The sequence below is a fragment of the Pezoporus occidentalis genome, unplaced genomic scaffold (assembly GCF_034315485.1).
Source record: "Pezoporus occidentalis ecotype Australia unplaced genomic scaffold, CSIRO_AGI_Poc_V1 ctg45, whole genome shotgun sequence".
NCBI classification, from domain to species: Eukaryota; Metazoa; Chordata; class Aves; order Psittaciformes; family Psittacidae; genus Pezoporus; species Pezoporus occidentalis.
This window is the reverse complement of record NW_026915780.1, coordinates 5,005,115-5,028,142: the sequence shown is the minus strand read 5'-3', so window position 1 is coordinate 5,028,142 and position 23,028 is coordinate 5,005,115. Positions and strand designations below refer to the sequence as shown.

Here is a 23,028-nt window from a genome sequence, read left to right as displayed (position 1 = left end):
TATCTGGCTCCGTTTCCTTGTTAAATATCAGAACAATGTATTTCTTTGGAGCATATAAAAGCTCAAATTATCCTTTATCCAGCTATAATGTCTTAATTCCTCAAATCTGACCAGGTTGTGTAGCCTAAGAAAGAAACTGAACAGAATGTGCTGTTTTTCTTACACTGTTCTTGGTCTCTTCTGTGGAAGTTTTACATGTTATGCAAGGGAAATCAATCAGGTGTCTTTTGCATCAGTGGAAGGGAAGAGATGAGGCAAGGTAATGTCAAGTTAACCATTCGGAAACTATCAGGCACCATCTGAAAGGGGGGAAAAACCAGGATGCCCCAGGAGAACAAAATGTAACGTGTTTTCCTGGCTTTATAGTGTTGTATGAGAAAGGTTCTCTCTCCAAAATGTATTCCTGAAATAACACCACCTGGATATCATCTGGAAGCACCTCACTGTATGGTAGACAGTGTGATACTATCATACTTGAGTGACTGCACTTCCCAAGTCCTTTTCCCTGTTGTAAAGCAGCACACTCAATCTGTCCCAACAGTACACAAGCTTCAGCTAAAGAGCAGGAACTGAGGTAAGATACAGGCTGAACGCACAAATTCCAGCTCCACTGCGACATCTTCTGACCGTGAATTACTCCAGGTACGTGCCCATCTGCAGCTGCACTAGTATCAATGTGCATGCTCTTGCCCCCAACATTTTGCTCCCTGACACGCATCTTCTAGAGGAGCTGCTGCCCTGAGTGCCTTGAAGCTCCCATTTTCACCAGTCGCACAGGCCAGAGCTGGTGTGGAATGTGGATTTAATTGTACCTTCAGTAGCCCATCTCCATTTAAATTAGGTGTTTTCAGCGTAACATCACCAAGTTCCAAAAGCAGCTTGACTGCAGTGGTGTAGAGCCGATGTTCCAGTAAGATCCTTGGTACACCAAGTTAGCTACTAACCCACGTACAGCAATACAATTAATAGTTCCCAGTATTAAATAACCAGAATAAAATAACAATCAGTGGCTGCAACTCAAATGCAGTTAAACAGGCTGAAAACACCGGTTCTAGTTCACTATCTTACCACATGCATCTCTGCTGCTTAGCTTTCAGCTTTTTTGGTCCTCATTATTTTCATCAAAACCTTTGTTACTTCTCACAGCCTGTTGAGACCCGAGCTGTGGTCACTGGAACGACTTGGATGCTCTGTCTTACTACGTGCCGTCTCGCATGTCTGTGTTCGCTGTGTACTTCTCGCCCCTTTACTGAAGGGGGAATTGAGTTATTCTTCCTGGTCATAGATTTAAACCCACTGTGTTGCAATAAGAAATTCAGAGAAACTGTGACTGCTAAATCTACAATCCACATGCCTGAAGGTAACTGCCAAAAGGCAATGGTCCAGAATATAGTTTTATTATGCTGGAATATGCCGTAACCTCATGGAATAACAGGATGTCAGCACCACCTAGAGGTCATGCTCTAGCCTTAAACCTCAAGTCGGGCATTTAATTCTGAAGTGTATCCCTTGAGTCTTAGAAATCCATCTTGAAACTCCAGTTAAGTCATTGGACCACTCCAAGTTGTTTTGTTGTGGGTTTCATGGTGGTTTTCTTCTAAACTCTTGCTCCTTGCAAGCTTTGAATAGCAATGGCAGCAAATTGAAGACATCAAAATATCCCTTTCTCCTGCTGTTTTTTACACCAGTTTATTCCTGAGGAAGCTGTGATGTTACAGTGAGAAAGTGAATAATCTGTTAACTTGTCCAGTGAATAATGAAAGTCAGGGGTTTCTCGTGATGCTACTGACTGGAAAACAACTGCAGACAATGAGAGGATGCTAAAAAATAGTTGGAACAGAAGAAATTTAAGAACTGCCCCTACATAGAATGGTTTGGGTTGGAAGGGACCTCAAAGCTCATCCAGTTCCAACCCCTGCCACGGGCAGGGACACCTTCCACTAGAGCAGCTTGCTCCAAGCCCCTGTGTCCAACCTGGCCTTGAACACTGCCAGGGATGGGGCAGCCACAGCTTCTCTGGGCACCCTGTGCCAGCGCCTCAGCACCCTCACAGGGAAGAGCTTCTGCCTAAGAGCTCATCTCAGTCTCCCCTCGGGCAGGTTAAAGCCATTCCCCTTGGCCTGTCCCTACAGGCCCTTGTCCCAAGCCCCTCTCCAGGTTTCCTGCAGCCCCTTCAGGCACTGGAGCTGCTCTCAGGTCTCCCCTTCAGGAGCCTTCTCTTCTCCTGGCTGCCCCAGCCCAGCTCTCTCAGCCTGGCTCCAGAGCAGAGCTGCTCCAGCCCTCGCAGCATCTCCACGGCCTCCTCTGGCCTCGCTCCAACAGCTCCAGGTCCCTCTTGTGCTGCTGCCCCAGAGCTGGATCAGGACTGCAGGGGGGGTCTCCCCAGAGCACAGCAGAGGGGCAGGATCCCCTCCCTGAGGTGCTGCTCACACTCCAGAGGTGCAGCCCAGCACACTGGGGGGTTCTGGGCTCAAGCACCCACTGAAGCCGGGTCATGGGGAGCTTCTCATCACCCAGCACCCAGAAGTCCTTCTCCTCAGGGCCGCTCCATCCAGGTTCTGCCCAGTCTGTGTGCTTGGGATTGCCCTGACCCAGATGCAGGACCTTGTAGGTGGCCTTGTTGACTGGGGGGGGGGGTGTGTTGGCCAAGTTCTTGAGCCTATCTATGTTCCTCTAGATGACATCCCATGTTTCCCTGCAGTAAACCAGTACAAGAGAAGCCTCGTGCAAACAGCTGGGTAGTAATTCAGTCTTATGCGAATAGCCTTTTCTGAATGAGAAGCAGGTATCCATCTGGTAGATGATTGTACCAAATGTGCAGGCTCAAAACATTCATTATGGCTCGGAAGAGACGCGTAATGCAGTAACTTGCTGCACTACGAGGCCTTGAGCTGAGCTTGTTGACTTTCAATCACTGCAGTTTAAAGTTTCCGGGATGTACCTGGGAAAGTGGTTATCTGGAGTGATGCAGCTGGGCAGAAGCACCTTTACACTGTCTCAGGTGAGCACAGCCTCTTCAACTACCAGACTGGGAAGGAAGCATCTCTAGTAGGCAAAGTAATGCAACGCGAAGATGATAGAAACTTGGAGCTAAACCAGAGCAATCAGAGCTCCAGGCTGAAGGACAGGACATAACCAGTTTGAAACTTCATTCTTTACTAACTCAGCTGCCATTTTAATCATCTTACTTTTTGACTTTGAGGTTTTGCAATTGTTTATATAGGTTAAGACATTGCAGTCCTATACAGACCTAAGTTAAAAGTGCATACAGCAACGCAGTGTGTACCTCCTATCACAAAAAAAGGCTCTGTTAGTAGAAAATATTGCAGTCTAAAGACCAATTTGTTTTAGGCTCTATAGGAAATCTGTATCACAACAGATGGAGAAATCAGTGAGCACACCAAAAGTGTGCACTCTGAAGGTGTGCAACAGAACTGGTTTTATAAAGATTCCGTATTAATTTGAGGTGGGAAAAAGGGAAGAAATTAAAGAGGAGTTTAAAGTTTAAAAGTTAAATGAAATAAAACCCATTTGAAGCCCTCTGTGCTATTTATAGTTTTAACCTTTCATCAGTTTCATTTAATGTCTTAATACTTTTAGAGCACAGCTTCTGTAACTATTTGATGCTCCAAGCCAGTAAGCTGCTGAAGAGCTCCTGAGATGATGCTTCCATGGAAGCAATGAAGGCTGCTGGCAGGAGCAGTGAAGTGTGAATCCTGCTCCACAGCTGAATCGTGTCCATCAGTGCTGTGGGGCTTCGCTGCAGCCTCTCCAAGAGCCAGGACCTGGTACTCGTTTGTTACGGCTATGTGTAATGGGGTAGCAGTGTGGAATATCGCTCCTCAAAGTGCCACCTTTGGCACTGTAATTAGGGATTTGCATTTAAAATGACTGTCAGCACTGTAATTTTCCATATAGATCTGCAGAGTGAACGCAGCTTTTAGGAATTTCAACCACTCTGCTGCACGCCATTCCTGTTGTCCCCATTCTCCTAATGATAACTGAGCAGGACACCAGAGAAACGCCTGTTCTCAATAGGCGGGTGTCAGCTGCAGGTTACCATCGCAGTGCACTTGTTTCCTGTAAATTAACATTAGGTTCATTATGAAGCCTCCACGCTTGCTTTACAGTCCCTGCCCATAGTGCAATGCTCCTGGTTGTAGGGCTGCCCTCGGACACCAAGGGAAATCCAAATCCATATTTAACTGTTTCAGACCATCATCAGTGTCTCAGGCCAGGTTGCTTGGTTTCCTGTGAGGATCCACAAAAGACACTTCTGATCTTTGCTCTATTCCGTACACTATGCCAACAGCTGCACTTGTCGAGCTCCGGGGCTGAATTCACATCTGGAAAAGAGTGTGCTGTTTAAATCCCCTGGTTTGCTGCCATTCTCCTTCCAAGTAACAGCATTTCTTTGGTAATGAAATGAAACCGGCACTGGGATTTAAGAAGTAAGGTTGGGGGTTGTGTTGTTTGATGGGTTGTGCTTGGTTGGTATTTAACAAGACAGAGAAGTCTACAAAGTAGAGAAGTCCTGGGTTTTGGAGGGTGGGGGTAGGATGTTAAATCCTGGCCAGAAACTGGGAGAAAGCCATCAGCAAATGAAGCTAGATGATAACACAGGCGTAATAAACCTAGACAAGCTTTCTGCAAAGTCCAAGCTGCTTGCTTTGCTCAGAACATTGGCCCTCTGGCCATCCCAAACTTCTCCCATCCTCTCTTTTCTGGCCAACATCCTTCTGGTCCCAGACTACAATGTTAACCCCTTTCTCTCCTGCCAAATGCCATCTTTTATCATCATTTCCTTGCTTCTTCCTTCCCACCCTTTCCAGGTGTGCCCAGACGCTCCCTCCAAAGCCGTTTCCTTGTCCACCATGTACAGTAGCAATGCAAGGATCCTGTGCCAAGTGCTGCCGGCTTCTCTCACCCCCTCTTTTGCCTAGGAAGCTACTGGAGGTAGCAGCTCCTACCAAGAGGCATTCTGCTGCTGGCCTAAACCCAGATCCCAAGGGCTGCACACGATACGTTTCAGGTAATGTGGCACCCAGGAAAGCTTGCTTCTGTAGCACACCATCATACTGCAGGAGGGATGGACCTGCTCAGGATTGTCCAGAGGAGGCCTTGGAGATGCTGCAAGGGCTGGAGCAGCTCTGCTCTGGAGCCAGGCTGAGAGAGCTGGGCTGGGGCAGCCTGGAGAAGAGAAGGCTCCTGAAGGGGAGACCTGAGAGCAGCTCCAGTGCCTAAAGGGGCTGCAGGAAACCTGGAGAGGGGCTTGGGATAAGGGCCTGTAGGGACAGGCCAAGGGGAATGGCTTTAACCTGCCAGAGGGGAGACTGAGATGAGCTCTTAGGCAGAAGCTCTTCCCTGGGAGGGTGCTGAGGCGCTGGCACAGGGTGCCCAGAGAAGCTGTGGCTGCCCCATCCCTGGCAGTGTTCAAGGCCAGGTTGGACACAGGGGCTTGGAGCAAGCTGCTCTAGTGGAAGGGGTCCCTGCCCGTGGCAGGGTCTGGAACTGGATGAGCTTTAAGGTCCCTCCAACCCAAACCAGTCTGGACATTAGGGCAAATTCCAGAGCCTTGGCAGCACCATCCAAATGCTCCTACCTTTAGGAGTATCGGTGATCTGTAGATGGAGCCTCCTGTCATCCAGTTCTGTTTGAAAAGTAGGAGGTGAGGTATTTCATGAGCAAGTCTCTCAAGTGCAAGTATTTTTCAGTGCACATTTTTGGCCTCTCTGACTATTGATAAATGCCCATGGGCTTGGATAGCTCTTCTGTGAGAAAACATTGCGATGGGAGAGATAGAATATCTTGTGTGTTAATAGTGCCTTTCAGGTGTAAGGCATTTCTGCACAGATAACGCTTTGGGATGTCTTTTATTCCCTTTGCAGTGTTTAACTATCAACAAATGTACATCCCTTTTCTGTGCTATTTAAGAAGAAATATTGGCTCATGCATTATAGGTCTTCAGTAGCCTGTAAAGGAGCTTGAAGCAGGGTGAATTATATAGGAAAAAGAATCCTCCATCATGGAAAAGACACATAAATACAACGGGTGTTTCAAACTTTCTGTGAGAGCACTCCACATTTGAAGTAGTCCTTGAAGTAGTTCAATATTTAGCATAAGATGGGTAGACTTTATAAGCCGAACAGCTGAGTTCAGTGTAAGTTAACACCTTATGCTTCCCTTTCTCTAGGCAAGGAGGCATTCACCTGACTCAGGTTTTGAACCAGGGCATTGACTTACTGAGTTACAGCTGCTCCAAGTGGTTTCCCTCAACAGGGCTTTTGTTAATGGGGTTTGAGCTTCATTCATGCCTTGCCTTTGCTCCCAGGAGTGACCCATACCAAAGGATGCCAAGCTAAAAAAGACACAGCCATCCATGGAGAGAGGATGACGGAACAAGGAGCTTTCCCACCACATGGAATTTGTTCCTACCTATGAGGATAAGGCTCCAGGCACCTCAAACAGCAAGTTCCCTGCCAAAGGTAACACGGTAGAAAAGCCGAGAGCCTTTCTGGGGGGGTAGGACCAAACCCCACAACAATTCATCAGTCTCCGGATATTTTGCTCCTGCTTCCAAATAGGACTTTATAAGATCTACAAACCTGTGATTATTTATTTTTACTGAAAACTTTCCTTAAAGACTTGTCTTTATTTAAAAGTAAAGGAGGGGGAAAAACCAAAAGAGCCCAAATGAACCCTGAAGCTTATTAATAACAGCAAATAAGTAATGCATAAACAGTAATTTGGAACTGCTTTACCACAATATCCATCCATATTATATATGTATATTTAGATATATTGTTATGCATCCATATTTTTTATATATATATTAAGATATATACAGTTACAAATCCATACTATATAGATGTTTATATATACAGTTATCTATTGTTATTTTATATATATATGTTCAGATATATATTCTATACGGTTATGAATCCATATTATATCTATTTTTATCTATATATAGATTTATATACTGTTTATAGAAACATGTATATAATATGGATACATATCAGTATAGAATATATATCTAAATATGTATAATATATAAACATATGGATACCTAATATAAAATATATAAGTTGATATGTATACTGGTATTTATCCATATTATAGATGTAAGTTTAGATATATACTGTTATAGATCTATGTTATATAGGGACATATTATCATATTATATAGGGACTGTTGTGGTGGGATAAGGGGTAATGGGTTAAGACTTAAACAGGGGAAGTTTAGATTGGATAGAAGGAGGAAATTCTTTCCTGTGAGGGTGGTGAGGCACTGGAATGGGTTGCCCAGGGAAGCTGTGAATGCTCCATCCCTGGTGGTGTTCAAGGCCAGGTTGGACAGAGCCTTGGGTGAGATGGTTTAGTGTGAGGTGTCCCTGCCCATGGCAGAGGGGTTGGAACTTGATCCTAAAGTTCTTTCCAACCTGAACTATTCTATGATTCTATGTTTTTAGATATATCTATCCATATATATAAATTTTTATATATGTATCCACATTAAAAATATTTAAACTTGAAAACATTTTAAACCTTTTCTGACTTTTTAACATTCATGATTTTAACACTAAGGCACGTTTACTGTAAATTGTTCCTGATTACTACTTTGGTCACTTCTGAAATCAAGCAATTCTCCTGACATCTCCTTCTTGTGCAGCACTGAAGTTATCGGAAAACAGCAGATGTGAGGGATTCATTGTGGAGCTTTCATTGAGAATATTGGTATCTACGTGGTTTTCCCACCTTCAGGTCCAAACCAAGCAGTTAAGTCAGTTTTGCACATTAATGATTTTGTGGTCCCAGTTTGATTTTATAATATTCCCTGGAAGAATTAGGTTTAAATTCTGACACATGGGGAGCTGCTTCCGCTTGCTCACGTGGCTCCTTATTCAAGGTTATTCCACTTTTTGTAGCAGAAAAGACTTTGTATTCGCCTGTGTTACTGTGGTTGTCAGCATCCTCCATTTCTTAGTGGCAGCTCATAGAATCCCAGCCTGGTTTGTGTTGGAAGGGAGCTTAAAGCTCCTCCAGTCCCAACCCCTGCTATGGGCAGGGACACCTTCCACTAGAGCAGCTTGCTCCAAGCCCTGTTCAACCTGGCCTTGAGCACTGCCAGGGATGGGGCAACCTAACAGTTAATAGCCTTTCATCTCACCTAATGGTATCTAAGTTCATCAAGCCCCTGGTTATCAGGTGCCTGGTAAAGATTCACTTAAATAATCACACATTTCTGGTTGGTTCACGAGTTAAATCGGCTTGTAATTAAAACACTGGCTGTGCTAGATTTCCACTATTAGCTCTTGTTGCATTTTCCCCTGTTAGCTTTGGAAATAATGTTTTTTTTTTTTCCCTTGGAAAGTATTTGCGTGTAATTAAACCGCTTTTCAAACCACCCTGTATGTGCTGGATGAGCACAGGGCACAGAGGCCTCTGTCCGGCTCTGGCAGTTGCGCAGACAAATCGGCTCAGCTACCCCGGGCCATGGCTGAAGGCTGTTTTCTCTTCTCCTTTCGGTTGATTAACCTTCTGCTAATTGCTGGTACCCGCCTCACCCTGCGGCTCCGAGCATCTCGGGTGCAGTGGAGGGGGCCGGGAGACGCCTCCCAGTGTCTTCGGGTCCCTGAGGCGTGTTCCCAAGGGGAATTTCTCGGCATCACTTTGTATTCCCGGCAGGGCATTTGCAGGCAGCGGACGGGCTGACAGCATCATCTCCCCGTCCGCTTCTTATCGCCAATGGAAATGTTATCAGTGCGTACTTTAGATTGCCTTTCCCGTAACTCCTGAAGTGGGGAAGAGCGTTCAACAGCCCCCTTTATCCCGTCGCGTTGGCAAGGGTGTGTTACCATCGGGTTTGTGGTGCTAAACAACCAAGTTTAACAGCCGTTTTGGTGCTAAACAGCTCCGCGCAGCAGCGGGCAGGGTCCCTTTGCCCCTAAAAGACAAGGCGGCGGGAGGAGATGGCGGGTTTATAGCCCGGGCTGGAGCCGGTAACGGGGGGTAAGGGGGTGTTAAGGCCTGAAGGGGGGGTGTTTCGGCTGGGGGGGGGGGGCCGTCCCCACCGCCGCCGCTCCGCCCCACCGGCCGCACCGCCCCTCTCGCCGCCGCTTAAAGCCGCCGTCCCGCGGCGCCCCGCTCACCGCCCCTCGCCGCCGTCCCGCCGCGATGCCGCTGCGGGGCTGGAGCCTGCTGCCGCCGGTGCTGCTGCTGCTGCCGCTGCTCCTGCTGCTGGCGGGGCCGCTGCCCCCCGCCGCCGCCGCCGCGCCGCCGGCCGCCTGCCCGGAGCGCTGCGATCGGTCGCGCTGCCCGCCGCTGCCCGCCTCCTGCCCCGGCGGAGCGGTGCTGGACGGCTGCGGCTGCTGCCGCGTCTGCGGGGCGGAGGAGGGCGAGCCCTGCGGCGGTGGCGGCGGCGGCCCGCCCTGCGGTGAGGGGCTCCAGTGCGTGGTGCCGCCCGGAGCCGGTGTCCCCGCCTCGGCCACCGTGCGCAAGCGGGCGGCGGCCGGGCGCTGCCTGTGCTCCAGCACCGAGCCCGTGTGCGGTAGCGATGCTGTTACCTACGCCAGCCAGTGCCAGCTGCGGGCCGCCAGCCGCCGCGCAGAGAGCCTTCGGCAGCCGCCCATCATCGCTATCCAGCGCGGAGCATGCGGGCAGGGTAAGGGCAGAGCGGGGGCTTGAAGGGGACGGGACACTGCGGTGGGGATGCGGCCCCGTCGTTCTCTGTTCCCTCTGCCCGAACTGGGGCTCCTGGCTGGACCAGGGAGGAGAGGGGCCAAGGAAAGGGCTGGTGCTTCGGTTCAGGGAGAAAGCAGAGCGGGAATGCAGCGCTGGGCTTCGTCTGCCAAGTGTCAGGGGAAAAGGAAAACAGCCCTATATCCAGCTCTAAAACTAAACATCTCCGCCCTCCGCCTGCAGAAGGGATGCTGCCGGGCTGGAACACGAGGGAAGCTGGTTGCAAACCCGCAGAAGCCGGTGCGGGACTACAAGAAATGTAGGAGAAATCCCTGATTGCGGTCCCCCCCCGGGCGCAGAGAAGTAAAGCCGGGGATGCCACAGCTCTGAAAAGCGGATCAATGATCAGATGTCGGCAGAGCAGGATCTCCTTGCTCGTTTTAGCAGATGCTCTTGGTTATTATTACTGATAAGGTAGCTAAAGAGGGGGGATGCTTGTAGCTGAGCAGCGTGCTATGCTGACCCTGGGGTGAGCTTTTAGTTTTGTCTTTGGAGGATCGAGAAGTAACAACACACCTGGTAGGATTTATCCTACAGCATTCCTATCATTTCGTTGTTATTTTAGTCGAATTGGATGTCAGTTGAGTACTTGGAGCCGCGGGATGGATGCGGGTTGTTTGCAAACTGCATCAGGACACGCTGTTGGGTTACGAAACTGGCTGTGCAGATGCAGTTGATGGAGTCTCCCAGTGAAGTGTTCAGGCTTGTAGAGATGAGGAGTGCAGTATGTAACACGTGAAGGCAAAACCTTCCTGTAGGATAAACGGGATGATCTTTACAAGATGCAATCCATAACAAAGCCTGGCTTAAACCGTATAAGCTGTGGCTGCACACTGCTTCCAAGCCGCTCAGTTCAGGGGGTAATATGTGAAAATTAGCATGAATTCCACCTTTATTTATTGACTGACTTCTGGTAAGTCAATGCAGTTCCAGTGAGGGTTGATTCTTTGGGGTAGGTTGTAGCATTTCTGCATTTCTTTCTTAAAAAACAAGCAATTTCCCAGATTTATCCATTATGTCCCCAGCAGAATGTTCTGATGTATAGTGACTATACATTCGGCTTGCTGATCCTCCACTACAGATTAAACTTAGAGCTCTGGTATTGATACAATCGAGTTCTTGTACCACTGGTTTCCCCCTCGGTTTCAAAGCTGCGTTGTGCTCCATAGAACAGCGCTGGCATTTACTGACACTGGAGACAATTCCAGCTTTCACGCTACAGTTTCCTGATCTCCAGTATAATATAATGCCTTGTGAGTTTTATTCTCAATTCATGAAACCAGTGTTGTTTTCTTGGTCTGTTCTGCTGAACGCTTGCAGAATTCAGGCTGTGTTGGAGCTGGAGGTAACATGGGCCTCTGGTGAGTTGTATGGACAACGTGCAGGCTGCATATAGACCTTGTATAGGAAAACAGCCTGGAGAAGAGAAGGCTCCTGAAGGGGAGACCTTAGAGCAGCTCCAGTGCCTGAAGGGGCTGCAGGAAACCTGGAGAGGGGCTTGGGACAAGGGCCTGTAGGGACAGGCCAAGGGGAATGGCTTTAACCTGCCAGAGGGGAGACTGAGATGAGCTCTTAGGCAGAAGCTCTTCCCTGTGAGGGTGCTGAGGCGCTGGCACAGGGTGCCCAGAGAAGCTGTGGCTGCCCCATCCCTGGCAGTGTTCAAGGCCAGGTTGGACACAGGGGCTTGGAGCAAGCTGCTCTAGTGGAAGGTGTCCCTGCCCGTGGCAGGGGTTGGAACTGGGTGAGCTTTAAGGCCCCTTCCAACACAAAACACTCCAGGGTTCTATGAAAAATCCACTGCAGCAGATACACACCATGTGTACATCCAGACAACGGTTCTGTCCCATTGCACCTCTGGCTGGAGTGATGCTCATTTTCTGTATCACTGGGTGCAAAAGGAAGGTGCTGGAGAAGCTGACCAGCAGCACGGGTTTATTCCTAGACCACAGCAAATGTTCCTGCAAGTGAAGCTTTTTTCATATATAAAGAACTTAAAGCAAAAAGAAATGGAGAGGAGGCTGTAAAGTGCCGTTCCCTGGGGGTGGACTGAACCACTGTTTGAAAAGCCATCGCCTTGTACATGGCTCCTTAGAGTTGTTAAGTTTGAATTTCATTCTGAGCTCATTTTCAGGAGTGTTTTTGCTACCTAGGGATGGAGTTATCTTTGGTGAAGTATTTCTATGCTTCCATAGGAACATATCTATATAAATAACTTGGTGGGCACGCTGCAGGGGCCCAGGGAGATGAGAGAATGTAGAGAAAGTGTTTGGAAAGCACTTTTGTTAAGTTTCACATCGCTTTAGAAGTTGGTCACGTTCAATATTCTGTAGATTGCAGAAAATAAAGTAAAACTTTTTGTCTTTCTCAGTTTTCATCTACTGAAGTCCACTGCTGGTGCTGCTTTGGTACGTTGGCATTTCTCAGTGCATCTTTTCAAATGCTGGTCAACTTTATGAGAGGATGCAGGAGAAGGCTGCTCTGGGTCTGTGTGCGTAAGGGGGATGTATTCCTATGCAAAAATCATAGAATCACTGGTTTGGGTTGAAGGGAGCTTAAAGTTCACCCAGTTCCAACCCCTGCCACGGGCAGGGACACCTTCCACTAGAGCAGCTTGCTCCAAGCCCCTGTGTCCAACCTGGCCTTGAACACTGCCAGGGATGGGGCAGCCACAGCTTCTCTGGGCACCCTGTGCCAGGGCCTCAGCACCCTCATACTAAGGATTGGCAATCATGGGTCTTAAAATAAGCCAAGACAAATTTCACAAGCCTCAGCCCTAAGCACTGCTGACAGGATGGGTGCAGTCGGGTGGCACCGAGGTGCTGAGCAGGTCTCCTGCACTGTGGGGATGTGCTCTGGGTTGCAGGATCAGCCCGCAGCTCGCTCTGAGAGCCAGACAGAGCACAGAAAGGGCAAACCAGGCTCCATATGCAGAAGCTCCATCTATGCATGGGAATGCTCCATCCCTGGCAGTGTTCAAGGCCAGGCTGGATGAAGCCTTGGGTGAGATGGTTTAGTGTGAGGTGTCCCTGCCCTGCAGGGGGGTTGGAACTGGATGATCTTAAGGTCCTTTCCAACCCGAACTATTCTATGATTCTAAGCTCCTGTGCCAGCAAGGAGAGAGGGGAAAGCTTCAGTTAAACCAGGACATGCTTTAATTAAATTAGTATGGAATGGGAGGAGGGCTGAAGCGTGTTCACCTCTGCTGAAGTCAGATGGGGCAAGTGATGGGCAGGGTGGCAGCACTTTCATTGGTGCTGCAGCTTTCACAAATCCCCTTCACTTTCCATGAAGGACATGAGAGATGTTGGCAGGAGGCATTCGGATCTGCAGCACGGTGTGTGTTGGTGCATGGAAAGGAGGTGAATGTCCTCTGAGCATCAACCACACCTGTGTAAAGCCCATCGCACACGCAGGAGTGAGGTCAGTGCAACGAGACCTCAATATTGAGTGTGCTGAGACTGAGGGAGGATGTTTTCTTTTTCTTCTGCAAATACGGTTTTGTTGCTCTTAATTCCCTCCTGCTGACCAAGGGATGAAGGCTTGGGATGTTCAACACACAGCTTAAACCAGGGCTCCTTCCCCTCCTCGCTTCTCCCAGCAAACGCTGGCAGGTGTTTTAGGACAGTGTCCCCTTCTCTGCACGCTGTGCTCTTCACACTGTAAAACACAAACTGACCTGGATCTGTCCTTTGACCAGACGAAGGAGGAGGAAGTTCCTCGTGGTTACTCTCCGTTCCTAACTTTCTTCTGCCCCTCTCTTTTGAGCCAGATTTTTATGGTTTCATATTTTTATTGCGTTTCCTACGTCTGATGTGGTCTCCCAGTAACCTCAGCAGCCCTCAGTGCATTAGCATCTGCCACAGGCGCTTCATACCTCCCTGCTGCACGCGTGCTCGCACCGTGATGTCCTCTCTGCTTTAGATTAAGCACTTCATTACTGCTTGCTTTGGGGGAAGATGGAGGTGAGTTTAGGGGTAACTCAGTTCTAGAAGGTGTGTATCGCTGACAGGCACAAACCTCACTATTTCCCTTCACATTACATTATCATTTTATTGTCCCAGAGGTAGGGGGGAGGAGAAAAATGCCATCGTTCAAACTCAGTTTCTTGCAGAGCGGCTGCCTTTCTATTTTAAAATGCACGCAAACTGCATCCAAGTGACTGTGTGTCATTATTTGATGGAGGAGAAGGACCTCCACAGTCAATAAATCATTTGTCATTAATGGAGCCCTTTAAAACCAGCATAAGAATGCGATCCACGCAGCAGAGGATGGGAAAGAGCAGTGGATGGACCTGCCTGAATTCCTTGGCTGGCACGCAAGCAGGGCTAACGGGCTGGCAGCGCTAAGCCTTGCAGGAATGAATAATCAGGGCAGGAAGAGAAACTCAGCTGAGAAACCTGGGAAGGCCGGGAAGGAAGCCAGGTATTTATCAGGAGGAAAGCTGATATTGTTGTTACAAACCCGGCTCTCAGCTGCTTCCCAAATGATAACAACGGGCCTATGATGGTTAGCGCGGTGGAGATACGGTGGGAGAGCACTGCAGGTGGCTCGGCACACGTGGAGTCTATTGGAAACAACCTGGGAGGACCGGGTGGTGAGGAACCTATGCACAAATGAGTGTTTCAAGTGTTCTTTAGCTGCCTTCACCTCCCTCAGTTGTTGTGTTTGGGTGGTCTGAAAGTCGTTCCCTTTGGACTTTCCTCAGTCTCTTTTGGAGCAGCAGGAGGAGGGGAGGGAAGGAAGAGACAGCTGAAGGCAATGGAAATAAATAGCAACATATTTCCAGAAGAGAACCAATTCCCAAGTGTGGGATTAAAAAGCTTTTCCAAAGCCAACTATTCGGCTCTGAGAGGAGGGAGCTGTAAGAAGTGGTTTGTCTGAAGCAGCTCACCTTTTCCCCTCTCCACATCTAGGTTTCCTTCCTGGGGAGCCAGCAGTCAGTCTGTAGTCTTTAGACTTCAAACAGTCATGTCAGTAAATACAGATTTGGAACAAGGAAAGATTCAATCCTTTCATCTTCTGGGCTTTGAAATTTAAAGGGTACCTGTGGACTGGACAAGGGATACTTAAAGCCGTGAGTAAGCAGCAGGAGCCTTATTAAGCAGAGTTCGGATGTGATGGAGCAGTTAAAGGAAAGGTTTTGCCATCCAAGAAATGGGAGAAGCTGGAAAATATTTTTCAAACGTGGATTTGTGTGTGCTTGGAGCGGAGGAAAGCAGCTTTGGAAATAGAAATGGGGTGCTGGGGAGCTTAACTTCTGTTGCAAACAGGGTCATTCCTCACTCCCATAAACTGCTGGGGCCTCTAGGATCCCGGGCTGGACTTGGCAGTAAGTCAGTCCCACAGCATTTGTAACTGGGCCCATGTGAGTATCTAGTATTATTCTGGAGGCTGTGTGGAGGACATAGGAAGAAAGACAGGCTTTATTTTGCCTTCTCGATACAGGTCCTTGTGATTCCCAGAGAGAATACAACTGAAAAATAAATCTCAACTTCCTTATATTGAAAGGCAGTAAAAGAATTCATTGGTCTTGTACTAACTGATGATGTTGACCTCACACCTGTAGGTACAGGAGACTTGTATCTTCAACTTGGTATTTCATTTCAAGGGTTAGTGAATTGAGAAGATCTTGGCTGCCACGTTTTAGTGACTGGAGATGAATTGGGCAACTCAACAGGTTGGAATTTCTGGGTTAATATCAGATACGCTGGTGCCCTGATAAGACAAAACACAAGGCCAGAAGCCAGCTGGGTTGCGCAATGCGTTGTGAGTGATCTGCCAAGAGCTTGCTGCTGGAGACAAGAATGTGTGCATGGACACGCATTGCAACAGCATACGTACATGTGTGTGATGTGTGAGGAGATCCGCTAGCTTTTATTGCACAGTAACTGCAGCCTGGCACCAGGAAGGTAGCTGGTCCTGTTGATGCAAGCAGTGGTGAGTTAACGGCACCAGTGCTAGGGCAGTGGCATTGCTATGCTACTTTCTGTTCCTAGTTAACCAAACTTGTTCTTACATCTGTCATTTCCCCCCATCACATTCTATCAGGGTTTCTCAGTCGTTCTATTTCCCTGCCTGGTTTTGATGAGGTGGGAAGGAGGGACAAGCAGTGCATAGCATCAGTTTTGCTGATGAAGACGTGGCTGCCCCATCCCTGGCAGTGCTCAAGGCCAGGTTGGACAGGGCTTGCAGCAGCCTGCTCTAGTGGAAGGTGTCCCTGCTTGTGGCAGAGGGTTGCAACTTTAAGGTCTTTTCCAATACAAACCATTCTATGGCTCTATGAAGTATCAGTGAGGCAGAGCTGCAGTGATTATAATTCAAAACCACTTTGTGTTTCTGGTAGCAATTGGATTTGCATGCATTTTTATTGACAAACAAGTGATGGATATAACAATTCATATTACATGTAGTAACCATGCATGGAAGTTATCCAGTGGCCTCAAATCTGAAGTAGTTCCTTCAGCAGAGCATTAGCAGAAGCTCACGATATTTTATGCAGAGGCCGATGTCGTTACCCCACGTTACAGATAGTGAATCTAGGGCAGAGGAAGATAAATAGCTTTGCTCAAGGTCAGCCAGTTAAGCCAGTAGCAGAGCTGAGAGCAAACGGAGCATTGGAGGCCCTGCTCGTTTCTCTGCCCCTTGCCAGCATTGCTGCTCCATTTTCCATGACTTTTCTTTTCCATTACTCTATTTCTTAAACTTGCAGACTCTAGTTTTGGCTCTGTCTGCAAACAGCATCGATGATCTGTCAATCCGCATCTGCGGAGAGTCATTCTGGAGAGGGAAAGGAGTGGGAGGACCTGAGCACTGACGAGGAAGAGAAACCCAAACAACTCTCTTCCCTCCCTCAAAATAAACACAACCCCCCCCCAGTAATCTCATACTTCAGCCTTTGTGGTGGTAAAGGGATGATTCATACCTTTTTCCAGGGCAACGTATGCGCTGTTTGGCATTGTCTGCCCATTGTGCATCAGAGGTCTGCATGTAGACCTCTATCTATAGAGGTAAAGCTTGGCTAAGCCTTGTTTTCATTTGTATCCAGACAGTAAAATTGGGCAGGCAGAAACCACTTACAAATAAAAGACAACAAATACTCAGATCTGTGAAATAAAGCAGAATAGATGTGTGGATTAAAAAGCCACTATGTAAATGTTTATAGGGAGCTGTGAATATAGCAATTAGAACTCTAAATAGCATAGAAATATGCATATTTGAGAGGGTGAAATAGAAACCTGCACTTCTTATAACCTTTCAGGAGAAACTATACATGCAGGGGAGCAGGGCGCTGTGTGATAGTGGCTGTGTCACCAGTGGCAGTGCCACCTCCTTTCTGCAGCTCTCAAAATAGGATGGCAGAAGTGCTGTCTGCATTCCTCCAGGTTTGTTTCCCCACCACTCACTGATTTCTAATGTCTACATTAAATCTGGACTGTCTTAAGAGTGGTTCTTTAGGACAGATGTAGAAAATACTTCCAGGTGCAGAGGGATTTGTTCAATACATAGATATTGTGGGGTTTGTGATGTAGTTGCACTGGGTTTATGTATTGTACAATTGTGAAACCCCAGACTAGGAGGGGTGTGTACGTTTTACTACCGTTTTGAGGGTTTTAGATAGATTTGATCCTTCTGTGTATTATCTCTGGTCACTGCCACAGCAGTGGTGAAATCAATGCCTTCTCCAGCTGCAGAGGAGCAGCATCTTCGGAGGCTTTTTTTAGCCTTGCATCTGAAGAGGCTTTTTTTAGGTTTCTTTCTTAGAGAAAAAGAATGTTTAAAAAGCATGAAAACAAGAACTTGTTTTTACTCCCTGGTGCCTGCACAGCAGCGTTCCTGGAAGTTGAAACTAAATCTCTCTTAAGCAGGGATTTCTTCTAAAGATGCAGTGGGGAAGTTTCTCACATACTTAAAATGAGACCTTAATGGTTTTATAATGTTAAAAGGAGTTCTCAAGATCAAGCAGCTGCTGGATGCAAGTAGGATATAGGAATCACCACGTTGTTGTTACTTAATAGGCATTTCGAGGTTGTTTTGCTGGTTCCCTGCCTGTGATGAGTGGAGCTGGGAGGTAGAGCAGGGTGATGACCCGACTTGGAAGGGACGTAAACTGAGCAGGGCTGGAAAAAGGAGAGGAGAAATTATTCCTGACTCATCTGTTGTATTTTCAGCCTTCAGCAGAGCAGAGAATACGACGTCTGCTCTAACGGCTTTAACCTGTTGACTGAAATCCTCTTTTCATCTCTCTGCAGGAAATCAGGCAGACTCTTTTCCACAAGTACCTGACTTATATTTCTTAGTGTTTCCAGTTTAGACAGGACTACTGGTAACGATGTTTTGGAGCTCAGCACTCTTTACCCGTCTCCTGAATTGCTCTTCACCCTTTCCTTTTGGTCCCTGAGCATCCTCCTGCACCCTGCCTTCCCTCCTCATCCTCCAGACAGACCAGTCTGCTGGCGTGGCCACCCATAGCCATGCATCTTTGTCACAGGGCTGCCGGCTCGCAATTAGTTTGTCATCTCCTCCAACGAGCCCGGGCTCAGCATTGCATTAATATGGCAATGGTGCTGCGGGAACAGCGTGTTCCACCTCGCAGGGCTGCGTTCCTCCGGCCCGGGGCTCCAGGGCTGGCTGTTTATGCACGGGTTGGTTTCCTCCCACCTCACCGCTGGTGTTTACAGAAGGAATCGCAGTTTCCTGTTGTGTTAGATGGAGCTGTCGCTCCACTCTGGATTCCTGCCCTCCCTGCTGATGCTTGAATTGCTTTTGAGCCTCATCAGCTTGCAAGTCTATTGCGTTTGCTCGCTACTGCTGCAATGTTGGGACTTTATTTGCAGGTCAGCCGATGCAGAAGAATTTCTGGCATTTCTGAGAGGCTTTATGGATGTATTTTCTCCCTGTGAGGTTCTGCAGGGGTTGCTGAAGCCCGAGACTGTTCCTGTGAGATGGAATAGGGGTTATGCCCATTTTAAAGATAAATCTAAGTGTTCTAATTTCTTTGCACAAGTTGCATAGAGATTGAGTAACACAGTTTACACCAAGACGCACATGTCCTGAGTGTTCCTCCTTCTGCAGAACGGTTTGACTATTTGACTTCTATCTAGCAATTCAGTGGTTGAGTTGCAACAGAAGATGCTGTGTATCTGATTCATTTACTGCTTGCTCTGCCCTATAGACAAGTGAGAAAAGTTCCAGTTTGGCTAAAAATTAAAGTTTCAATCTGAAGTCATATAGGAACGTGCTGCAAGGAAGCTGCAGGCACACTGCCCCCTGACCAATTTCAGTGTCAAGAAAGCCTTGAATTACATTGGGTCTGGATACCGAAGAGGTCTGTTTCATACTGAGAACGAAGCTGGACCACAGAGGCTGCACCAAAATTCTCTGAAGGCTCTGTGCTTTACAATTTACTTATCTTCAAATCCTTCTTTTTGGTTGTTTTATAAATGCAGAAGAGCTGTGTATGTGTTGTGCTCTTCATGTAGCCTGCTCATTCTTGTTACAATTGTCTGCTTTTGCCTGTTCATACATTTGCTTCTTCCATAACTTACCCTCTTAAACGCTGATCAGGGTAAGCATTAATTTGTGGCTAGGATGGGAATAGGGTGCACGCTGAGACCAAGCGATCCTGTGCATCACAGCAGCCTCTGCACCCCCAGCAAGAACATCCTGCAGCCGGTGGGCTTTGCCTACGTTTTCACACCCTTTTCCCTCAAAATGAGTAAAATCACCTTTTGTTCTTGAGAATATCAACTAAACCGTGCAATTTATTCTCCTTCATTTTTGTACTCAAACGTGCCATGTGAGCGCGCACACACTGGTCTGAAAACCGTTTTGGGTCGCCATCAGTTCGAGAGCTGTTCTGTTCTACCAGCTCCATGCAGATTTTCGGTTCTGTTTAGCTTGGCAGCTTGTTTTCTGTTTGTTTAAAATCAGTGACTAAAATTAATGGTTTCAGGCTTTGGGATTAGCGGGGAAAATGCCGATTTCAAAGCCTGTTGCTTGCAAGATCTTTGTTGCGTGTGACCTGGTTAAAAGTCGTCAAGAAAGAGCTGAGCATCTAAATATGATGATGATGAAAATGGACTTTACTTTCCCTTTCCAAGTTTGCCTTTGTGCCAGAAAGTGATTTTACTTTAAATCCTCACTTTAATCTGGCAGTGGTTCTTGCTGCAGGAAGTATTTTAAGTGAATACCAGGTTTGGACACTTTACTATTGGGAAGAATAAAATGCTTGGAATCTCCCCTTTCTTTAGTGCTAAGAAAATATTTTTGCCTTAGGGAATGTCACAGTAATATGGATTTTTTCCTAAGAAATCTGTGAAGCGTCTTTGAGTTTCTCCTTGGATTATGCAGGGGAAAAAATAACTGATTTAATACTGCAATTATTAGCAAGGTGCTGTGGTATAGACCTCTTAAGTCTCTCCATCACTCTAAAAGTTGCTCTATGATGCGTAGAAGGTTGTTTCTTATTTTCTTGGTGTTTTCATTGCATAATAGCCTTTTTTTGGTGTATTACACAATTGCTCCTTGAATAGGAAGGGGAATATTTAGGCTTGCAGCTGAATTCTTTAAAAACAGTAGGTTCTGGAAATGTTCTGTGATTCCCATACATCACTTTTTCCTTGTGTCTCTCCAGGGGAGCTTGCTGATACCACCATTTTGAGGGTGAGCTAAGCACATTTGCTGGAGTTTTTGTTTCCATAGCAGCGTCAGAGGTTTAGCGTTTTCCTATAGGACATGGACGGGAGTTTGTGCAAACCCCAGCGGTTGGAGTTTTATTGGGGAAGGTGGAAGTTCTCCAAGTAAAACTTTGCAGTCTTGCGGTTTGTGTTCGTAGTCCCTGGTTCTGTCAGCCCAGAGGTTTCGTGAGTGCTTAAACCCTTCTGGCTTCAGTCTGCAGAGAATCCCAAGCCCAAGACGTTCTTTCAGGCCTGGGGATGTGTACATGAATATAACGTTAAGCAAACAGCAAGTACAGGAGGAAGTAATCATCTGTTTTGGACAAGGGCCTGTAGGGACAGGCCAAGGGGAATGGCTTTAACCTGCCAGAGGGGAGACTGAGATGAGCTCTTAGGCAGAAGCTCTTCCCTGTGAGGGTGCTGAGGCGCTGGCACAGGGTGCCCAGAGAAGCTGTGGCTGCCCCATCCCTGGCAGTGTTCAAGGCCAGGTTGGACACAGGGGCTTGGAGCAACCTGCTCCAGTGCAAGGTGTCCCTGCTCATGGCAGCGGTTGGAGCTGGGTGAGCTTTAAGGTCCCTTCCAACCCAAACCAGTCTGGGATTCTGTGATATTCAGCAATCTGAGCAGCTTAGTTAGCCCATAAACATTAGGAGGTTGTGGTGCCTCCGCTTGTACTCTGTTCCTGGGCAAGGGTTCCATAGACACACTTCTGATCATTGTAGAGTGTCGTGGTTTAAACCCAATCAGGTAACTCATTCACTCACTCCCCAACTTCTTGCCCTCCCCCTACTCCTGGAGGGACGGAGAGGAGAATCAAAAGAATGCAACTCCCACGGGTTGAGATAAGAACAGTTTAGTAACTAAGGTATAACACAAATCACTACTGCTACCACCAATGATAATAATGATAAAGGAAATAACAAGGGAAGAGAACGCAACACCTCAGCACCAGCTGACCGATAACTCGCCCCCCAGCCTGACCAAGCACCGACCCATACCTCCTCCAACCCCGCAGTCTCAGCCCTTCCGGCTAACTCCCAGTTACCTCCTGGGCATGACGTGCTGTGGTATGGAATACCTCTTTGGTCAGTTTGGGTCAGGCGTCCTGTCTCTGCTTCCTCCCGTCTTCCCCTCCTCCCTGGCAGAGCATGAGGCTCACAAAGTCCTTGGCCAGACCAAAACATCAGTGTTATCAGCTCTGTTCCCAAGCTGAAAGTCAAAACACAGCACTGCACCAGCTACCAAGAAGGAGAAAAATGACTGCTACTGCTGAACCTAGGACATAGAGTTAATGGGAAGAGATAGATTAACCATAGATCCCTGGCCTCAAGTCCTGTTTTCCTCCATTGATGTTAGCAGACCATGGGAGTCCTTCTCCTGGAAAGATAGGGCCATTGCACTTTTCATAGTGATGAACCTGGAGAAGGTGTTGCACCCTCACTGCAATTTGCATAATAATTTGCATAAAACTCTTCAGCAGTTATAAGCTTACAAATACTGATAGTTGCTGCTGTCTATGGTTAATGTTTTATGGGAAGTTGAGGGGGTTTTGTATTTAATCTTAATGGGAATGAAAGTTTCTTGCTGCCTGTAAAGAAATAGAAAGCTTGATTCCAGACTGAATCCGAGCTTTTTGACTTAGGACATGTGATATCTGCTGTGGTCACACCAAGCGACAGAGAGGCTTGCTGGTGATTGCTGGGGTGCGCCTGTTTCCCCCCCTCTCTGTATCTAAGATAAAAAGTCCCATTGAATAAGATAATTGTGTTGGTTTTAGCTTCAGACACTGGAAAGGCGACATGGGAATGTTGGGAATGTCTTAGCACTGGGTGCAATTGGGAAACCGAGGAGAATGGGCAGCGACCCAAGCTGGTCCTGATGAATGGGAGCAGAACTACTTCAAGAGGGGGAAAACACATGAGAAGTAGATGGGGGAAAAATCCATTTCTGACTGAGAAGCTCATGAGAGGTGGAGCTACACCGAGAGAAGACCTTCCAGAGCAGCAAATACAGTTCTCACAACAGAAGGGGTGAGGTTACTTTCATGAGATTTCTATCTCCAAAGCATCTTTCCAGTCTAGCTGAAAATATTACCAAAAGCAGCATGTCTGAGCCCTAAGCAGTAAAGCATCACTTTGAGTAATGACCTAATCAGAACCCAGATCTTAATTTGCTTTTTGGCTCTTCTTTATGAAACCAAATTATTTGAGCTGTTTACAGCTGGCTGTGCTTTTTACCATGGCTTGGTTGGTATTCCTGTCTTGCCTCCTAGCAGTTTGTTTACTGATATTAGCCCTATTCATGCCAGTTGGCAGAGATTCTCCTTTTCATTCAAGGTCTGACAGCCAGCACACCTTTGAAGTCCTTGAGGAATTAGTTGCCTTGGGAATTTTTCATGCTGTAACCTATTTAAGGGGGGTTTAAGTCTGTTCTTGGTCATTAACTGAATTCACAACAATCATCTTTATAATGTCATTAATAAAGGTTTCTTAACCATGCTCATGGGCATTTAGGGCGTTGTGCAGTAGTTCAATAAAAAGCAGTGCAAAACACAATCACAGCAAATAAAGAGAAATAGGAACAGTCTGTAAAGATGTGAACACCAGAGCTGG

General features: G+C 47.3%; 1 protein-coding gene across 1 annotated transcript in view; it reads left to right on the top strand.

Moving 5' to 3' along the window:
• The first annotated feature begins 9,161 nt into the window (after nucleotides 1–9,161).
• The window catches only part of HTRA1 (HtrA serine peptidase 1), a 35,893-nt gene continuing 22,026 nt past the window's right edge, over nucleotides 9,162–23,028 (top strand). Inside the window, exon 1 of the mRNA XM_062635250.1 lies at nucleotides 9,162–9,663. Within this exon, the coding sequence (XP_062491234.1) occupies nucleotides 9,177–9,663 (487 nt within the window). The 5' untranslated portion in view covers nucleotides 9,162–9,176. The remainder of the gene's footprint in view (nucleotides 9,664–23,028) is intronic.